General features: G+C 40.3%; 1 protein-coding gene across 1 annotated transcript; it reads left to right on the forward strand.

Moving 5' to 3' along the window:
• The first annotated feature begins 437 nt into the window (after positions 1 to 437).
• LOC142139959 (fibrinogen-like protein 1-like protein) lies at positions 438 to 18,491 on the forward strand. Its single transcript, XM_075197826.1, has 6 exons — positions 438 to 572; positions 6,500 to 6,524; positions 8,203 to 8,253; positions 10,925 to 11,089; positions 15,486 to 16,250; positions 18,439 to 18,491. The coding sequence occupies exons 1-6, from the start codon at positions 438 to 440 to the stop codon at positions 18,489 to 18,491; spliced, it is 1,194 nt and encodes a 397-aa protein (XP_075053927.1).
• Positions 18,492 to 21,745: the final 3,254 nt, after the last annotated feature.

Here is a 21,745-nt window from a genome sequence, read left to right on the forward strand (position 1 = left end):
GCTCTGCTCCTCTCTGGCGGGCGCCTCAGTGACTGTCAGGGCGTGATAATGATGTCACTCCCGACAAACACTGAGGGAAAAAGAGATAGCGCATCCCAGCGTTAGGGGAGGGGGGCGGTAATCGATCACCCCACCCCCGCCATGGATGAAATCGTGCACATCTATAAAGCTGTGTGTTGGCTGGTGAGTTTAACTTCCACGGCCGCCAGACAGCTTTATAGATGTGCACGATTTCATCCATGGCGGGCGTGGGGTGATCGATTACCTCCAGAGCCCGGCGCCCTTAGCAGCTGCCTAACCTTGCCTAATGGGAGCGCCGGGCCTGGCTGTTCAGTGTGGTGGAAGTTCAGTTGGACGACAGCGGATACGCACCAAGGAGGGGTTCCAGAGGCACCACATTGGGTCAAGGAGAGAAGACGTTGGAAGAAGAAAGGAAGATGGAAGAAAAGGCACAGGGGTATGAAGAGGACAGAGGAAAGAAAAGAGCCAAAGGGGAGAAGAGGCATCGTCGACTGGACGGTCTGGAAGAGACAGAGACGCCGGGGACACAGTTGGTTTCCTGTGTGGAGCAGGTAAGAATGAATAAAATACTCTTCTCCTTGTACCCCTGCTAGACACGTTGGGCACAGGGCCCATGGCACAAATCGGACAGTAGGCCTATGCACCACGGTGGACATAAGGTCCTGGATATTTAGGTGTGTTTAGGTTATTGTACCACATTGCGTGCAATTCCACTTCAGGCTTACCTTGTGGACCCAGTTAATAACAGGCTTAGTCTGTGGCTTCAGTTAATTACAGGATTAGCCTGTGGGCACATAATTCAGGCACTAGGCCTGTGAACTCAGGTTGGCATTAGGCCTGGTAGTAGTTAGGAGGTATCCTGCCATTATGAGACCGTGCCCGATTTGTCTCCATTGTATTGTATTACGGTGGTCACTTTATTTTATTGAATTGTATTCTTTTATTCTTTTGAGGTATTTTCCCTTCCAGGATCCAGAAGTCAGGCCCCCATTGAAGGTAGCCCTCACCAGTACATCAGTGAGTAGAATATTTGGACAGGATACTTCACTGTCCCGAATATCCATAGTCCCACGCCCACCCAAATAGAGGTGTCAGCGATAGGAGTAGAGTGCAGGGTCTCTACTTCTGGCCGTCAACTTGTACATCCCCTTAATTCCACTCTGTATCCATCTTGTATATAAGTATCCCTATTTATGCTGCCCCTGTCATCTCCCTTTATGGATCACTTTGCTTTCTGGTAGATGCAACTCTGCCTACCCCAAGCTTTCATCCTAGACTTAACATTAGCCCAAGCATTACCCAAGTCTAAGACCTAACCATTAACACTCAATCTCTACCAATAAGAGTCCCTGCCGAGCTCTCATCGTGCCTGACAAAATTCTGATAATGTAAAATAAAATTCACATTGTAGTTGGTACAAGTGAAAATGCCTCATTTAATCATGTGCTGTTGTTTTGATGAACCTTAATACATGTTAACATTTCAGGTTGATATTCAGAGAATAGGGGACCAACAAAGTGACTTTACCTTAGGCCCCTAAGTACAATTAGCTTTATAATAAAAACATATGCTGACATTCTATAAGGTTATGCCGGTCACCTGGACCATTTTGATCATATGCATCGTAAAACTTGTGACATGAAAAACACCACAATATTTACTGGAACTGATTAAGCTTAATGCATTGGAAGTCAGTGTCATAGCTTTGAAAAAGCTAATAAATCTGAACCTGCATTTTGTAACTGGATGGGAAAAAAACTGAAGGGAAAATCTAGAACTGTCCGGGTGATTGGTGGTGTTACCAAATGTTATAGTCAATAACTTCAGTTTTGCCTGATTTCTAGCTGTAGTTATTGATCCCTGGAGAGGCGATTGGAGAGCCAGGAGATTCAGTCTGACTGAACCCACTCACTCCCATTAATAAGCTAGACCTGGTGCTGAATTGTATTATAGTCCCCGGTAAATCTTTACGGGTACATCATGCACAACATCCCCTTGAGGACCGTATCTTCTGATCACCACCCAGAATTATCTCTCACGCGCTGGTCACTGTAAAACTTTCCATGAAGGTTAGACCAAGCCTGAAACACCATTATCCAGTTTCCTACCTCATTATGGCCTATATTTCCCAGCATGGCCGGAAAGTGCCTGACATGGTACATTAACAGTGATCCCCTTCCCCTTGCTCCTGATCTTGCTCTCCCTTGCCAAGCTTTAGACATGCTGCATCCCTTCAAAATAAATCACCACCACCGTGATGTGGCATATGTATACACAACTCTCTTTTATAATATATTATAATCCACTTAGGAAGGTTTGCAGGTACAGTATTTTTGCTAGACACACCTATAACTTCATTATTAATAAACGATGGAAAAGAGGCAATTTAGAAGGGGGATTCACTTATTCTCCCTGGTGGATACTTAGAGGAGGGGGTTGACCTAATCTAATGGAAGGGCAGTGAGGATTGGAGTGAGAGTTAATGATTTAATAGTTGTGGTAACTATTACGTTATTGGGAGGATGATATTTGAGTTTATTAATTTATTTTAATGTGGGGCCACGGTTGTGCCTATTAATTTAAGGAGGGGTGATGGGACTATTAATTTAATGTTGGGGTGATTGGGTTGATTGTGGGGCTATTAATTGAATGTGGAGCTTTTTTGGGGAGGAAGGGTTATTTATTAAATATGAGTACTAATTACTTAATGTCATAGCTGTGTGGGAGGAAATAAGTGTATTTATTAAATGTTAATACTATAAATTTAATGTAGGGGCAAGTTAGGGGAAAATGTCGATTTATTAAAGGTGAATGCAATTAATTTAATGCTCTAGTAGGTTGAGGTAAAATAGATCTATTTATTAAATTGAATGCTATCAATTCCATGAGCTACTTGCTGGTTGGGAGGCCTGATTATTAATTGTGGGTGCTGCATGCTATTCATTTAACATCCAGAATGTTTGAGGGGTCCTAGAGTGTTTACTCATTTCAATGCTGTCCATATTTCATGTACCTATCTTTTCTCCAAACAGGGCTGCAACATTCCAGGATAAGCAGCCACAAGCATTGAAAGCAGCAAGAACAGGTAGGAGAGAGCAGAGCTGTCGGGGTGGGGTGGGTAGAAATAACTGGGGCCCGGGCCTGCCTGGGCGGCCCGTGTCCTGCAGACTGGTAAAACTTTTTTTTTTAATGATTTTTTTTAAATGACTTTTTCTTTTCCAGCGGGTGGCGTGTCTGTCTGACGGGGGTTGTAATGTGTCTGGATGGGTTATGATACAACTGTTGGGGTTGCGTAACAGGCTGTGGGGGGCATGATGTGGCTGGGGGTGTGGCGTGAGGTGCCTGCCTGGGGGGCCCGTGTCCCGCAGAGTGTCGTGTCTTGAGAGGCTGGCGTTATGAGTCTGGGGGGGAGGGGGGGTATAAATGTAATGTTTTATTACAATGTATTATAAACTCCTTGCTAAAAATTAAGAGGTGTTCAAGAACCCTTAAACACACACACACACATATATATATATATATATAAAATTGAAGGTGTGCACATCATATATATTTTATATTTTTTAGTATTGTGAGACTCGGGGGGGGAGATTCAATTAGATGCGAGGTGTCTCAGGAACAGCCACGAGACCCCTTGTGGTGGAGTTTCCTACTGTAATTGCTGTTCCTCACCTGGGCAACTCAGTAGTGTGTATGGGAATTAACAAAAGAGGACATATTCTCTTTTGAGTAGTTGAACTGTTTGTTGTGTCCTTTCAGTCACTTAAAGAATCTAGATTCATAGTCCTATTTTTTCTAATCTACTTTACTTGTCCCTCTTGTTCATCCCCATCTATATTACAGTAATGAATCCAGCAACTGGAAACCTTAGGGGTTATAATGAAATGACTTCTTCATGCATTTCAACAATCCATTTATTTAAAAACTCATCTAAAGAAACAACTTAAAGAAGAAAAACAGATAGTAATTGACCACAAAGGATGGGAAAATGATGAAAAATCCTGCTGCCAGGCTATAAAGATATGATTTGTAATAAGAAAATCCATAACAATGATTTAATGTATAAAAAAGTGTTAATTGTGTGTCTTTATATGATAAAAACAGAACCCACGCCACAATTGCAAAACCACACATTCTGAACAGCATTTTACATGTCTTCTTGCAGCAAAAAGCTTCACATAAGCTCTAGGAATTGTCAGTTTTATTAGATGCTGGTTATTGTTTGATTGTATTTTGATATTTATACATATGATTTCCAGTTGATTTCTGTGCTAAAAAGGTTGCAGTTATTTTTGATATATAGTGCCAAGTAGTCAAGCAACATTCCTACATTTGAAGTGTACCTGTTACCTGCACACAGTGGAGGCAACTTTATTGTAGATAGAACCAATATTCAGGCTATCAATTGTTTAGGAACTAATGACAACATTGAGCCATAATAGTTTGGTGGAAGTTCTTCAGGACAGAAACTGAGAAGTCCTTTTCTAGAACAAGGTTTCTCAAACCTGTAATCAGACTACACCAACAATGTTTTGATCATAGCGACATTTTTTTGTTATTCTCATATCAGGAGCTCTAGTGCAATGTTATTTGTGTGGTGATAAATGATTGGACACAAGCTATTTTAGTACTTCTTTGAATAATTTACTTGAGACTTATGATAGGATTTGGATAATGGATTTTCAAATTCCATCATGCTTTATCCTGCATCAGTGTTCAAGCTTGGCAACTAGGAATACACCCTTAAATCTGCCGTTCCTCAGGCAAAACAAGTAAACAGGCCACGCAAAAGAAATGAACTCCTTCAAATAACCTTTAATCTTAAACTTTTCAGCAAACAACTGTTGCTTGCAAATGATTATCAAGCATGTTTTCTTGTTGCTATACCAGACTTTGTGGACCTCATTGACTTAATTTGTTTCTATTTGTACTGGTGCACCTATAGATTGGATTCCCCCCCGAAGCGGAGCCCATGAAGAGGGCAAAAAGAAGAACTCACCCACTCACCCAACCAGCAATCCAGTGCAGGAAAGTTTTCTCTTCAGAGAGCGCCCTCCGGCATTGGTGACAGCAAAGTTGTTCAGATTTGCTGTTAGCCAATCAGTGGTCAGGATGCAAAGCCAGTCATGGAACATCTCCGTTCATTTGAATTTGGCACCACGGTAAGCAAATGCACTGATCTCACTAGACCAATAGACCCAAGGAAGAGGACCTGAGGAGCGGAGCGACCAAGGAGAAAAGAAAAGAAGAAATAGGTGTAGCGGTGTGAAGAAAGAAGAGCACAGATTCTGGAGCTTCAAGAGGACAGAGTCTTTTCACACAAAGAATCATGCTGGCTGAAAAAATTGTAGAAAAGGGACGATGCAAGGAGATCTGTTTCATGTGTGGAGCAGGTAAGTATGTTTTACATATTTTTTCTCCTTGCCACTGTCACCAATGTCGGACACAAGGCCCATTGCTACTTATTCGGGCACTAGGCCCGTGCAGTAGTAAGACGGCACAAGGCCCAGGGACCTATTAGTTTAATTGCAGGATTCTTTTCATTTATTCTTTTGGTGCAATTTGTACACTGAGGCTTAAAAGCCTGTGGGGCACGTTTTGTTCAGGAACAGCCTGTGGGGCACAGTACAATCAGGATTAGCCTGTGGCCATTATAATTTCAGGCACTAGGTCTCTGGGGACAACTTAGGCATTAGACCTGGGATCAAGTAGGAGGTTAGCCCCTGAGATTTAGAGACCATGTCTGGTCTGGTCCCCATTTGCCCACAAAATCCCTGGTGGCCGTTTTGTAATGGTCTCTTAGAGACCTGTGATTAACCCAGTGTATTGTGCCCTAGGCTATATTAACCAGGTCCCAATTAAATGTAGGCTTTTGGTACCTCACTCTGCATAGTTTTGTCTGTTGCTCTTTTGATTGGCTATTTGAAATTGTGGGTATCTTAGAAAAGTTAGTACACTACACATAGTGTTCTAAGTTAATGTTGTGCAGCATATCAGTCACATATAGTGTTGTTAGGACCAGGGCACTGTTATTGTTGTTGTAGTTATTATTATTATTATTAATATTTATTTATAAGGCGCCACAAGGCATCCGCAGCGCCGTAGTTAGCACTATATTGGGTGGTGCATACTAGTATGGTAGACAGCTCTGTGGTAATGTTGCTGTGTATTGCCCCTTTACCTAGACGCCATTCCTGGGCGTTTCAGACGACCATCAAGAGGATGAATACACTATAAGTGTCCTCTGTTCTGCTTTAGTTTACTTTTGGTGAAACCCTCACTAGTACACTGGTGAGTAAGATATTGGGGTGGAAGTCTTCACTGTCGTTAACATCTTCAACACAGGCCCAGACTAAAATCGAAATGTCGACAATAGGAGTAGAGTGCCGTGTTTCTACTCCCACACATCACCTCAGACACTCACTCTTTCCTTGCACACTGTTCTTCCTTTTAATAATTGCTGTTGTCTTTCTCCTAGACAGAAGCGGACAATCATGCTGAAGGTACGGTGTGAATGGTAGGTGGACCGATCATGATCAGTTTAGCACACTGTGTGCCTGGTGATTTTCAGCAGGTGCTACATGTCTGCATTTACTGTAAAGGACATTTTATTTTTGCACCAACTTAGAGGTGATAGGATCTGTCTTGTTACTTACTTTCAATGAGGCACATTGTGCACTTACCAGTTGCATTTTGGCTGATAACCGCATTACTAGGTGCAATAGGTAGCAATGTAAAGAAAGACTGCAAATAAACAAAAGTTCCACAAATAATAAAGAAAGCCACAATGTCCCCTTATTTTCATAATTAATTTAAGCCAAAAACCATGCAACAGTTTAGGAGAAAAATAGAATGTAATTGAAGTGTTGGTTCTTAAATGTTGGGAGGTTGCACTGTGATGTCACATGTACACTTTTACATATTGTGGACCTGCTTCATTAAGGAACATAAATGCCGATATGAGCCGTATTTTGTGTTAAATTGCATTGCGCATGCCCAGAAGTGAACGCTAGTACATCCAATTAATCTTCGAATGCAAAGGACACTTCCAACAGCCTTCAATTTCAGGGGCAACATGGGGGGGAGAGGGACGTATGTGCGTAGTCAATGTACATTAAGGGCGTGCCAAGGAAGAGTGCACACAGCAGCATTCCGTTCAAGCTTTGGACATCTCTAAGGTATGTGTTTTCCTGTTGTATCACTTGCACCAGCTACAGGTCAGGTCAAGTGCCGAGTGATAGTGATGACAGTCGCGTATGCATTCTAGTACATATGTTTGCAATCAGAAGAAATTGTAAAAATGCATTTTATGTACAGTAGACATAAATAACATCCTGATAAATGTATTTCATGGAGAGAGAAATAAAAAAAAATATTTTTAATGTTTTTTCATTAATGACTATATTATGAACAATAATTGAATACTTTTTTTTTCTTTGCGTTCTGCTGGGACTTTATATTGCATATATGTATTGTATGTATCATGCAGTTTATTGTGTCTGTCTCAATATGGCAAGTGCCGTGTAGGCAGAGCGTATTTACACCCGTACAAGAGACGTATCATCAGATTTGCTTGTAGTTGAATACAGACATGCGATTTTCCATCTCCCTGAAAGGTGCGCATCTGTTTCTCTGAGGTATCGCTAAACACCAGAAAGCAGCCATGCACCTTGGAGAAATGCACAGTTGCAAATCCAAAGTGATATCTGGTGCGTATCAAGCACACTTGCAAATGAGGTGCATTAACAATGTGTTTTACTTTTTAACTATATTATACTTCAAACCATTTTTTTTTACTTTGCTCTTTTTTCAGAGAGTACTATTCAGATATATGTTGCTCCCAAACCATCTGCTGTTCTATTCATCTGTTTCTCTGTATCTGTCAATGTAGGATGTATAATCACTTCTCACTCTGCTCTATCCTCAGTATATAACACAATGCTTCTTTTACTCCCTGTGAGCAATATTCAAGCTGAATCATTTTCCTGACCTAATAACCAATATCCAATGCAGTGTTCCTATCTAAATCATGCTACATATTCGTGTAGACTAGATACTTCTTTTCCTCAAACAGAGAGCAGTTGCTTTCACACCTACTTATTAAACATGATTTATCTCTGGTTAACAGCTGTTCTGATAGAGCAGTTAAATCCCCTCCCAATGTATATGCTGTATAAATAGAACTGCTGGGTCACGGAGATACAGAGCCCAACTCTACTTGGACAAGAATGGGTAAGATGCTTAGCAGGTTGCCATAAATGGGTCAATAATGTACTGTACAGGTCCATGTGGAACTATTATTGTATAATGCAAGTTACTTATCCTATGCTGATATGGTATATATCCTATATGTCTTATGAAAATATAACTATATATAGTGTGTTTATTGCTAAGTCATGAAATATATAGGCATATATTAGTTATCAATGTGCTCACCTGAGATCAAGTTGTGCATTGAACCCTTTTACCATGAACAACACACACACACATATATATATATATATATATATATATATATATATATATATATATATATATATATATATATATATATATATATATAATTCACAAGTGACATGAATATATGTAAGGGGTGGACATTCATCACGTCATCGCTTATTTTTGGTGAGCAGTGATATTACTTGTGTTACATGGGTCATTTCAATTGTGCTATGACTAAAAGCATAACTGTCATCAAGGACAAGTAGTTTAATTTCTTTTGACTTAAATTTATCATAAAAGTAAAAAAAAATCTTTTATTTTTTTAACTTGTCTATTTCTATTACATTTTTAAACAAGGTTTAGAAGGTACATAAAAAATGAAAGGGGAGGGAGACCATAAGGAATAACAATATATGGTTATGCAGCAGATAGTAACATTACATAACTTTAGCAGAGACATACATATCTAACAATTGGAGAATTAGCTGGATCTTTATCAGTTACAATATAAATAAGTATCAGGAAGGTATATGGTATATTACAGCAAGCAACAGTATTTCTAACAGAGAATGCATGTGGTATTTTTAAGCCATCTGACTGATGTTGATCTAACACCACTGTGCTAAATACATGCCAGTGACACCACTTAACTAAGGGGGAAGAAGCATAGAGTACTTGCAGTTGAAAGTCTCCATTTCAAACCTTTTTTGCACCTTAACCTTGGATGTGGATAGTTAGGGGGGATTTGGACCTGTCCACTGTTGAGCAAATGCTGCTCTGGTCGCTATCAGGATATTATAACATTATATGTTTGTTATTTGTGGGGTATTCTGGGGGAAAATGATGATGTAGGGTTAGCTCAGAAGTCAATATGATATCATAGCCAATAACTTGAGACAGTAAATTGCCTATAGTGGTTTAATTAATGGGCAGTTCCGAAAAATGTATGAGTACCTTGTATAAGTACCCCTTTACTCCCACATTTCTTACAGCAGAGTTTGGAGTTATCTGGCTAAATGTTCTGTAATTTAGAGAGGGTCTGTATATCAGTTTGATTAATGTAGTTTATACATCTTAATTTTATTTTAAACAAGTCTAGTTACAATTAAATAAGAGTCAGATATTTACCTTTACCTTGAGAGAGGAGGCGCAAGCATCTGGAGACATAGGAGGGAGGAAAGGGTCGCAGAACAAAGGAGAAGCAGCATAATAGGGGACATCATCATCATCGCCATTTATTTATACAGTGCCACTAATTCCACAGTGCTGTACAGAGAACTCACATCAGTCCCTGCCCCATTGGAGCTTACAGTCTAAATTTCCTAACACATACAGACAGAGAGAGACTAGGGTCAATTTGACAGCAGCTAATTAACCTACCATTATGTTTTTGGAGTGTGGGAGGAAGCCGGAGCACCCGGAGGAAACCCACGCAAATACGAGGAGAACATACAAACTCCTCACAGATAAGGCCATGGTCGGGAATTGAACTCATGACCCCAGTGCTGTGAGACAGAAGTGCTAACCACTTAGCCACTGTGCTGCTCATGGAAAAAAAAGCCACTTACCAGAGATACTAAAGGCCCGCAGACCTACCCCAGGTCAGGTACAGCTTTGGTAGGTGAAGACTGAAGGAGTCTGTGAGAGTAGAGTCTGTGGCAGATTATTTCAGGAACATTTCCATACTTCGTCCCACAACCTATAAATAGGGCTACATTGGCGTGGGAAGTTCCTGCACCTAAGCACCACTCGCACAGACTCCTACAAGCTTCACTGAGTTACTAAGGAATCAGATTTTAGAATTTCAGGCTTCTGTGGTTTATACTGTAAACCAAAATCTCTAATTATAACCACCATGGACCTTGGGCAATGCTCAACCAATCCACATACATTTTTTATGAAGAAGAATGATAAAGATAATATTGAAAATTTCTCTCAATATTTAAACTGAACAAATTCCTATGTAATGTCATAGGCCAGTGTTGGCTAACCTGTGACACTCCAGGTGTTGTGAAACTACAAGTCCCAGCATGCTTTGCCAGTATATAGCAGCTTATTGCTGGAAGGGTATGCTGGGACTTGTAGTTTCCCAACACCTGGAGTGTCACAGGTTAGCCAACACTGTCATAGGGCATCAAGGTGTTAGGGTGGAATTTTTTGTCCTCTTATTATAATATCGTCATCATCATCATCATCATCATAAACATTTATTTATATAGCACCAGCAAATAATATACTCTGGAAAGCTTGCATCAACTGGCCTGACATGCCACTAATGGCTATCAATTTAGATAATACATCCAAATGTCAAAACTGTCAATTGCAGCCCAACAGCTGAATAACAGTTTAGTTGGAATAAAGTTACAGCTATTACTGAGTTTGTTAAATAAGCATTGACATTCACTACTGAATAGTCCCATTTTCTTATTACTTGACTTCTTTTTTACTTTTTTTCTCTTAGGGGTCCAGGGAAAGCATGGGTCTCTGCCGTTGCTACTTCTGATTGTAGGGGCACTTTGTGCTGTGTACGGTTATAAGCTGGAGCTGTCTGCAAAAGTAAATCTTCAAAATGGCCATTTGTTAAATGCAATCAATGCAGATGATATCCTGAACTACCCAAATAGTGGTGAGTGACAAACTGGCAATTATCAAGGCAACACATATATTTTCTTTCCAGTGTGGAAAAAGTGTCAAGGACATCATACATCATGCTTAAATGGAACGCCACCTACATTTAAAACAAATCCTATTTCCCAATTGATAACAAGATGTATTACAGTTATTGCCACTAACCTTTCTGCTGCTTTCTATTGTAAACATGAGTAAATGTATATTTTGTATAACGCTGACATGTATGAAGAAAGTTTTGAATAACTGGTATGAGCTTTTTCCGTACTTATTACAAGGAGCCAGTAGGTCATAAAAACACATGATAATATCTCTAATTATCTGCATTGTCACTTTTCAGCATAGTAAATCTTGTAGTAATATATTTTCCAGTCATAATGGGGCTGATGCACTCTTGCTTAGTGTAAAATATAAAAATGTGTACTGCGATTCGCACCGAAAAATGTGTAAGCTTACCTTCATATGCAGATTTGGATGCACTTGTGACTCCTCCGCTTAGAGACACGGAACAGGGAGGAGAGGGGCGGGCAAGCTTAGGCAGTGTACAGTGAGGGTGTGTTCTCACAAACACAGCTGAATCAGGCCTGGCCCCAGCTGCATATACACTTGTCAGAAGTCATATCTAGGGATACCTAGTCATACCTAGGGATACTAGCATGTTTTTTGCTGGTATCATACTGGTCTCAGCAACCCCTGGAAGTCCTAAACTGCTTGGGTACCGTAAGATAAATATACTAACACCAAGGGGAAATATATGAAAGTCCGGTTTTGTCAAATCCCCAATTTTCTGCGGTTTTACCAGCCATATTTAAAATGGCAATTTACTTAATGGCAAAACCTGGACTCATACGATTACCCCCAAGTGTAAAACTCACCTAAATCCAGGTAGATCTTCTTTTTTCTTCCAGCTTGAAATCTGTGTGGGAAAAATATTATTACTTATATACTGTATGTTTTACAAAATTACACTAAAATTACAATCATCATCATCATCAAGATGATCAAGATGATAATTATGACTGGCGTCTCATCATCATATCATCATGCATTAAGAATCCACACGCAATTACGTGTATATGATGATTTCGCAACCCAGCATATAAGCGCAATTGTTTTTCTGTGAACGCATTTTGTTTTTGCATCTTATGCCTTCACACGCTGCATCAAAGCCCAATATGTTTAAGTCTAATTTTAAGTACAAATTATTATACATCTGTTACTTCATAGGTGAATTAAGTGTTAAAAACCCCCACAAACTACACTCATGGCTTGTCAAATCTTCATAAACACTTAACAACCTTTTTATTTTTAATAATCCTCAACCAGCAGAAGAAACACTATGAGGCAGTTTCAAGTTAGCCTCAGAACATCGAGGCCGCACATTTTTTACCGGTAGTCCGGTCAAAATTAATGCCCATTTTTACTCGCACCTCTATGGGGTGTGAGCAAAAGTGAGCTTTCTGCAAAAAAAAATTCTGTGCAAGGTGTCTCGCGGCCGTTCCTGACAGTTGTTGAACTAGCATTGGTGCAGCAGGTGCGGTGCACTGGGGCCCATGCAGATAATGGGGCCCACTGCACGGGGAACTATGGATCTGTGGGCCCGGTCCCCTTCTTCCCCGCACCGGGACCCACAACTTGCTAGTTCTGCCTCTGGTTCCAGAGACACCTCGGGTCTGATTCATTAAGGATGTTAACTCAAGAAACTTCTTATTTAAGTCTTCTGGACAAAACCATGTTACAATGCAAGGGGTGCAAATTAGTATTCTGTTTTGCGCATAAGTTAAATACTGACTGTTTCATGTAGCACACAAATAATTGATAGCTTATTTGTACACTGAAATTTAAAGTTGATATGTGTGTGCTATATGAAAAAACAGTCAGTATTTAACTTATGTGCAAAACAGAATATTAATTTGCACCTCTTGCATTGTAACATGGTTTTGTCCAGGAGACTTAAATAAGAAGTTTCTTAAGTTAAGATCCTTAATGAATCAGGCTCCTTGTGTGGATTTTTTCTCAATTGAATCTGTCCCTATGTATACTCAGGTTTTATCGAAGCTTAGTGAATCAACCTATTATTCTAGTTTAACATTTTTATTGTTTCCTCAATTATTTTACCCAAGTTGCTTGTCAGAACAACAGCAAATTTTTGTCCCAATTTCTTTAACTGTTCAGAAAGCAGATGCCCTGAAATAGCATCAAAATACTATACAAAAGTACCTGTAGAAGCTCTTATGGAATCTGAGTACAACAGAGAAGTTGTGTCAGGGAACCCAGTTTGACCGCCCCAAGCTATGAAACCAAGCAAAGTGATTGGTTGGTGCACAGACTTGAAAACTACAGTACATTTCAAATAGACATTAAAAGATCATGGTTATCCATACTGTAAGTTCAGCATGTGAATCTGATAGATGTGTTACTGTATTTTGCTCCACATCCTACTCTAAACTCTACATTAACAAGTATATTAATTAGAAGAAAAATAATAAACTTGCAAGAGCACTGGCAAATATATAAAATACATAACAAATGTATTAAAATATTACTATTACTAAAAATCAATAATTCGTCAAACTCAGTGTATCTGTTATAACTAATATACCCAGCAGTTCATAAATGAATTCTCCAGCATATAATTATGCCTATTGTCCAGAGTTTTTCCAATACTGGGGTAATCGGTACAAATAAATTATATATTATATAATAGTTTTATCTTCCCAAATTAAAAGTGATTGCTACAGCTGTACTTAGCTGCAATTTGGTTCCTCCACTAGTGAGGGGGCAGACCCCAGTCTCATTCATGTTTAAACAACTCCAGAAGGCAATACCCCAATCGAGATGGGAAAACTGTGTCTTGTAACAGACAAATTTTTGATAAAATTGTTTTGATGTAGAAAAACCTCCAGAGAATCTCTAGTAAACTAAATGGTATTTTGAATATCCTGGACACGTCCCTGACGAGTTTCTCTGCCCCTTCAGTAGGTGGTTTCTTCAGAGGTAACTGGTACCTTACTAGTAAATTTATTTATGAACTGTTGGGTATTACTAGCTATAACAGATACACTGAGCATGATGAATTATTGATTTTATTATTAATATTTTAACAAATGTGTAATTTATTTTATATATTTGTCAGCGCTCTCGCAAGTTAAATATTATATTCTCATTATTTGATATGTAGTAACAGGTAACAGTGCCTGTTATTTGGAGAGCTGCAGATTTGTTAGGCACCATGTATTAGTTTATACATATTAGCACCTGGTTATTTTTGTTATTTATTACTGTTGAGTATATTGATTTACTGGGCACCCAGCCGTTAGACAATTTACTCGTTCTACTGTGCTCTGCAACTAAGATGCAGCACATAGCAAATTATGACTCCCTTGAGGAAGACAATAATTGCTACTGAATTAGGATGGCATAGTACTCAGGTAGTGCTAGAGATGCCATGATATCAGGGCAGTCCAATGCAGATCATGATGACATGAGATTCTCCACCCATGAATAAGACAATGATTCATTAAGGTCCAACTGTGTCTGCACTGTTGGGGGTGGATGGTGGTATGATAAATAAAGGATTGCCAATCTAAATACTGGTTCTGGCATCTACTGGCAACTATGCCGGGTGGATAACTAAATGTCCTAAGTCTTCTGAATTAATTCACTTGTCTGAACTTTTATCTTGTGATGAATATATAGTACTATTGACATATTTCCTTTTCTTTTTTTATTTCCATTTGCTGTTTTACAGTACACACATGATACTTATATAGACACAAGTTAACCCGTGCATGATACTCATGCATTCTAGTCAAATCAAGCTACTTAAGGTGTTAAAAAGGTTCTTGTCATGCATTTGGGCCATAGCTCAGACCTCAACCACCAACCACTCCCCACTGTCACCCCCGGCAACCACCAACCACTCCCCACTGTCACCCCCGGCAACCACCAACCACTCCCAACTGTCACTTCTCCTTCAAGAAATATATATATATATTTTTTAAATCTTTATAAACACTTTTAACAATTAACAAATTAAATTAACAAATTAAAAACATCTTAGTATACCAAATTTCAGCCCTTTCTGAATTTTTTTTTCCACACACACTAAGAATTTAGTAGGTCAGTGTATAACTCCGCCCAGCAGGTGGCGCTGCAGCTTGGTTTTATTTTTTCCACACACACACACACACACACACACACAGACTAACACACGCCACTAGACATTTATATAATAGATAATTATTAACACCTGCCAAATAAACAAATGCATATTATTACCATATATCTTGTAAAATTCTGATAAGTTAATTTGTAAGAACATGGTAACTTAGGCTGACTCATTAGAATATTATAATGCTGATGTATATAATATATAGTGTTTTGGTCAACAGGTGATTATTATCCAGAGAGTTGCACTGCAATAAAGAAAGGGAGCAGTGGCTTATATATAGTGGAGCCAATAAAAGGAAAGCGGATACTTGTACGCTGTGATCTTGGAGGGCCAGACGGGGGTTGGACTGTCATTCAGAAGAACTGCCGAAAAAATCCAAGGCTTTGGGATACTACTTGGGACTGCTACAAGAAAGGCTTTGGAGATCTACAAAACGACCATTGGCTAGGCAACGAGAATATTCATTTATTGAGTACCCAAAAGTTGCACCATGTACGCTTTCGATTGCACTCTGCAGCTGGAATACAGCACATTGCCAATTATGACTCTTTCTCTCTTGAGGGAGAAAATAGTTGCTATCGAATTAGGTTGGGACGATACTCAGGTAATGCTGGAGATGCCATGACATCTGGGCAGCCCAGTGCAGGTCATGATAACATGAGATTCTCCACCCGTGATCAAGACAATGATTTATCAGGGTCCAACTGTGCATACATTGGTGGTGGTGGATGGTGGTATGACAATTGCAGGTTTGCCAATCTGAATACTGGTACTGGGATTTACTGGCAACAACTATGCAAGGGGGATTGTCAGTCAAGTGAGATTCTTATACAGCCCGTTCACAGCTGCTCAGATGATGGTGGAGGAGGTGATGGAGGAGGAGGAGATGGAGGAGGAGGAGATGGTGGAGATGGAGGTGATAGTGGAGGTGATGGTGGAGGAGGAGATGGAGGTGATGGTGGAGGAGGAGATGGTGGAGATGGAGGTGATGGTGGAGGAGGAGATGGTGGAGATGGAGGTGGAGGAGATGGTGGGGATGGTGGAGGAGGAGACGGTGGTGATGGAGGTGGTGGCGATGGTGGAGGAGATGGTGGAGATGGAGGTGGAGGAGACGGTGGAGATGGAGGTGGAGGAGACGGTGGGGATGGAGGTGGAGGAGACGGTGGGGATGGAGGTGGAGGAGACGGTGGGGATGGTGGAGGAGGTGATGGTGGAGGCGGTGATGGAGGAGATGGTGGGGGAGGAGGAGATGGGGGTGGAGGTGATGGAGGAATTGTGGATCCAACACCCAATCCATGTTAATATTGTTAATAAATTGTTCCCACAGCAGTATGCTTTTTTTCATTGCAATATAACTATATGTAAATGGGTCAGGTATATATTTTTGTGAATGTATCAGAATGCAAACTATAATCTTAAGAAGAGTATTATGATTATACTTTTTAATAATAGCCTAGTGTATCACTTATTATTAGATATGTTACTAATCAATGAAAAAATAAGAACCTCAATACAAAGTTCAATGTAGGATAAATACACAGGAATCACGTTTATAACCTCGGTCTCTCTGCAATAAAGTGATTGTCTGAAGAAAATATCTTTATCTCTAGTGCACATTTAGTACTGAATTCCAAGATACTTTTATTAACTGGGCACACCTATTCATATGTCTATCAGTGAATTTGCATAGATTCAGGATTAATACGTGAATATGTTAATAATTTGATTAAATATTATAAGGATTCTGCATACAGAACCAAAATATTTTCACTGTGAATTTTGTTTGAATATGATTACACATTTACAAATATATTATTGCCTGGCTGTTCATTTTGGCTATTATAATACACATTTGTGAACAGACAGTGGCTTGCCAAACTTCTGCAAATGCCATTATGAGGTAATGCATTTGCTTTGTGCATCTTGAAACTGTTTTTACACAGTCAAGGACATATTTACAGAACAAGATAGCACCAGCTTATGTGGAGGTTATTTTTGCTGAGGGTAATGTGTTTTAGTGCATTCCTTATGTAACACAAGATATTTGTAGTTATACACTACAATTAGGCTACTCACTAATATAATATTTCATTATGAGCGTTAAATATTAAAACAAGCTACTGGATATAGAAATAGTGAATATTTGAAGGCATTTCCAATTGCAGTGTTGAGCTTTTTAGCCTCGTGAAAGACATTTATTTTAGCCCCAATTCAGTGGTACGTCAGGTATCTACCACTTTCCCATTAATACTTTCCCTATGGCTTCTTAATATGAAACACGCACATAATGTTTCGCATAAACGATAAAAAACAAATGTATTTAAAATAAGATGAAAAAGTATGACACATGACATATAGGCATTTTTTAAGCCATCGCACTTTCCTGAGTTATACAACGTTAGCTCAATGAGGGTCAAATGGGAATACAGATAATTAAAGGAAAAGTTAAAATGAATAAGGATGGATGGTCCAATTATTACAATTTCACTTATTGTGGTGATATGTATATATATTATTGCTGTGACAGCTGAGAGATACTCATTTAGCACAAATAAAATCATCCAGAGTGTTAAGTGTTACATTTACTGTCAAAAATACCTATTTTCCTCAGCAACAGGCCCAATTGGTCTGTGCTTTTTTCACTTAAGTACCTCCGCCAGGGGGGAGCTGGAGCTTCTAGTTCCACAAGTTTCAGCATGCTCTGACAGCTATAGACATGCTGCCACTTGTAGTTCTACAAACGCCAGCAAGCCCAAGCAGTCAATAACTGTGTCCCACTACTTACAAAGAGACTTTGTTGTAAAATACCTGCGTGTGCAAGGACCTCCTGGTCATTTACACCCATGCCCATCAGCTAGCTAAGGTTTGAGAAGGTGGGGCACTGTGTAACCTTTGCACCCCACACTACACACAGTGACAGGGGGTTACATGTGTTTGTGAATTAATTCATACTATTAGCTTGGTGTAGCACAGATGAACTCTATGTCCAGCCATGGGTTAAAACCTGAAAGACAGGAGACTAAATTAATTTATCTCTTTGACTGTTCTAAACTCTTCTGCTGTACCCAGGAGGTATTTATGGATAGAGTTTCAGACACATGATTACAGATGAGCCCAAATCCAATATATGGTGTAGGACGTAAAAGCTAAAGGTCTTGAAATCTCTCTTTAAGATTATATCAATATCATCAGTGATATCCAACAAACAGACCCCTCATATTCTTGATGATTCTGTGATGTCTCAGGACATCTCAACTGGGTGACTGAGCAACTGGGATACATTTGAATAAAGGGGAATAAGGACATAGGAAAATGTCATATTTTCTCACATATCATACTTACAGGAGTCATGTTTTCTATGTAAATGAAGGGAAACTTATGACCTGTTGTGTTGAGGTAATATCATCTTTGTAGGACATTCTGGTAATAAATTAAGCCAGTGTAAATAGACTAAAATGTAAAATGAATTTGCATTTACAGACTTACTAGGTCTGACATCACAGGAAGGGGGCTGTGGGTACCTGCATCATGTTTAAAAAGTTCTGTAAATCTAACAGATTTGTTCACATTTGGGAGCCCATTTCATATTGAGAAGTGTCCCGTTAATCATGCCCCGTGTATTCCTTTTTATTTAACAAGAAACTATAAAATTATATCATTGTATGTCATTTTGTTAATTATTGTCACGAGCCGTGGCGGCACTCACAGCCGCCGCGGCTCGCTTCCTGCCTGCCACAGCGTCCCGGCCGTCACCATGACGACCGGGACGTCACTTCCCTCCAACTCCCAACCATTGCCGAGGCAATGGCTGGATGCCCTGCAGTTTAGCGCCACGTTCCGGCAACAGGGGACAGCCGGGCGCATGCGCAGAGGGACCTAATAGCCTGCTGGCTATTAGGCTGTAATTATTTTATTAGTCAGCTCCTGGGAGTAAGTTGCAGAGCTAGGCTCTGATTGGCTCACCTGTACATTTAAGGCAGTGAGGTCTGCAGCCTCACTGCCGGTTATAGCTTCTGCTCTCCAGTCTGCTGACCTGCTTGTTCCCGTTCCTGTCTACTGAACTTCTGCTGATCTCCCGTGTATGACCCATGGCTTGGAATTGGAGTTTGCTTGTGTATCCTGTGACCCTGACCTCTGGCCTGTTTACCTTTTCTGCTATCTGCTTGTGACCCCTGACCCCGGCTTGTTAACTGGAATTGCTACCTGCCCTTGACCTCTACGTGGACCTCACTCCGCTTGCTTGGGTTCTCCCCAGTCGGTACACACTTCACGACCCTCTGTCAGTCTGCAGCCCAGTCTGTCCCCACCACCAGAGGCTCCAGTGAACACCTGATTGGCAGAGTAGATTCCGGGTTGTGTTGTGCCGGCTGGAGGGGTTCCTAACAATTATGTTTCATAGTAAGTATTGTTCATTTATTTTCCATATTAAATTACACTTAATAAGTGTTATGATTCCTAGTATTAACTCAGGGTGAGGCAGAATTTGAATAATACGAAGTATGTTTATAAAAGCAGTTACACATACAACACCAAGTGGTGCAGAAAACCCATGAACAGCAACTTAGTACAAGCAGTACAATGATATGTTTCAAACATATGAAATAGCAAGGTTAGTCCAGAGCAACAACAGTTCCAGGAAGGGTTAACCAAAGTACAAATTAGCAGGTCAACCAGGTTTGAGCCACGGAAGCAGGGAATGATTAATAGTTCAGTCCATAGCAACACAGATTCAAGGTTGGGTGTAATGCCAGTTGTGACCTGTGTGGAAATGACACCGGAGAGCAACACAGTACAAGGGATGATGCTGAGGCTGGATCAAGCTGCAAATCTGGATGGTGGAACACAGTGAGCACAGGTAAGTCCAATGGAGCTGACATTGGACACCACAAACCTAAGGATAGGAAATGGTATCACAGACAACTGTTAAAACACAGGTAAGTCCAATGGACTGTGCAAAGAGCTATTTAATGCAAGAAATAGCACACAAACAGATTTACGTCTGAACATGAATCAGGCCCCCGATATTCACCACTTACACAAAGTACAGCATTTCTCATTTGCAGCAACTTCAGATAATAGATTTTCTATGTGATGGAGGCCTAGATAGTGTCTCTTTTTCTGTAGTGCAGGGCAAGATGTGGAAGTAATTTCCCTCTTGACCCCACTCTCCTATATTTTGTACTGGTTTCTTAACTACTTCCAGGCAGGTGGATGGATATCTACTTCCTCTTGGAATTCACTTTGTGCTAATAGTATCCAAATTAAAACACCATGTAGCCCTGTAGTGTCCACCACAAGGTAGGCACCAGAGTCAGGTATTATCCCAACACTATGTCCAGGAATTGTTTCATTTACTTGCATAGTTCTCTTGACGTAATTGCTACAACACTCAGCTTTCAATGTGAACATGTTTTTTCCAATATGTAGAATGGGTACCAATTCTACATCACAAAAGATGTACAAACGAAGAAGGCTCTGCAAAAAATTTTGCAAATTGAGTTTCAGGGTGGAACATTATAGAGAACATTACTAGGAACTTTACACAATACATAGAGCATTCTAGTGATCTCTACACAATACAGAGTGCCCCTCAATGACCAATATTTAATACAGAGAGCATCTTAATCAAAATTAAACAACACAGAGAACATTTAAGTGGTCTCTACACAATACAGAGAGCATTGTAGTGACCTCTATACAATGCTGAGAGTATTGTAGTGATCTCTATACAATACAAAGAACATTCTAATGACTGATATATAATACAGAAAACCTCTTTCTCATGACCCAGCTCTTGTAAAAAGATGTCCTTCGAGCATACTTGGTGTGTTTTTCTTCTGCTGTCAGTTTTACTTCTATGTGCCTGAGCGCTCCTAGTTTATGTTCACCAATTCCAGCTGTCTCTGATGACTCCTGAGTGCTACTCTTTAAATAAGAGCCTTTTGCTTCACAGTTTGGCAAAGTCATTGTTTGATACTAGCAATATCTGAGCCTGCTGTTGTATTTTTTGTTTGTTTTCCCAGATATTTGAACTTAGCTCGATCCTGACTTTTTGTACTCAGGCCCGGCGCTCCCATTAGGCAAGGTTAGGCAGTTGCCTAGGGCGCCGGGCTCTGGAGGGTGCCACAGAATTAAAATTACTTTAAAACTGTGGGGCGACCATACCTTCCACGGCCGCCGCACAGCTTCAGATAAATCCACGTGGAGGGGGAACGGGCTATGGATCACCACCGCCGCCCTCCCCTCCTACAGCTGATGGGGCGCTCCGTCTCCTCCCCTCCACTCACTGGCTGTCGGGCGTGACATCATCATCACGGCCCGACAGTGTCAGTGAGTGGAGGGGAGGAGACAGAACAGATAGGAGCAGCTTTATGGAGGCAAGTTAATGTAATGAAAGACGGGGGGGCGCGGATTTTGAAAGTGTGCCGGGGGGGCGCGGATTTTGAAAGTGGGGCGTGCGGGGCACGGATTTTGAAAATG

This window comes from Mixophyes fleayi, chromosome 2 (genome assembly GCF_038048845.1).
Source record: "Mixophyes fleayi isolate aMixFle1 chromosome 2, aMixFle1.hap1, whole genome shotgun sequence".
NCBI lineage: Eukaryota > Metazoa > Chordata > Amphibia > Anura > Limnodynastidae > Mixophyes > Mixophyes fleayi.

Bases quoted from the DNA above. Each gene is read 5' to 3' on its own strand.
- LOC142139959 (XM_075197826.1), top strand. From the start codon at position 438: ATGGAAGAAAAGGCACAGGGGTATGAAGAGGACAGAGGAAAGAAAAGA. The intron at 6,525-8,202 runs GTACGGTGTGAA...CTGTATAAATAG, and splicing joins AGCGGACAATCATGCTGAAG to AACTGCTGGGTCACGGAGAT. The intron at 8,254-10,924 runs GTAAGATGCTTA...TTTTTCTCTTAG, and splicing joins CTCTACTTGGACAAGAATGG to GGGTCCAGGGAAAGCATGGG.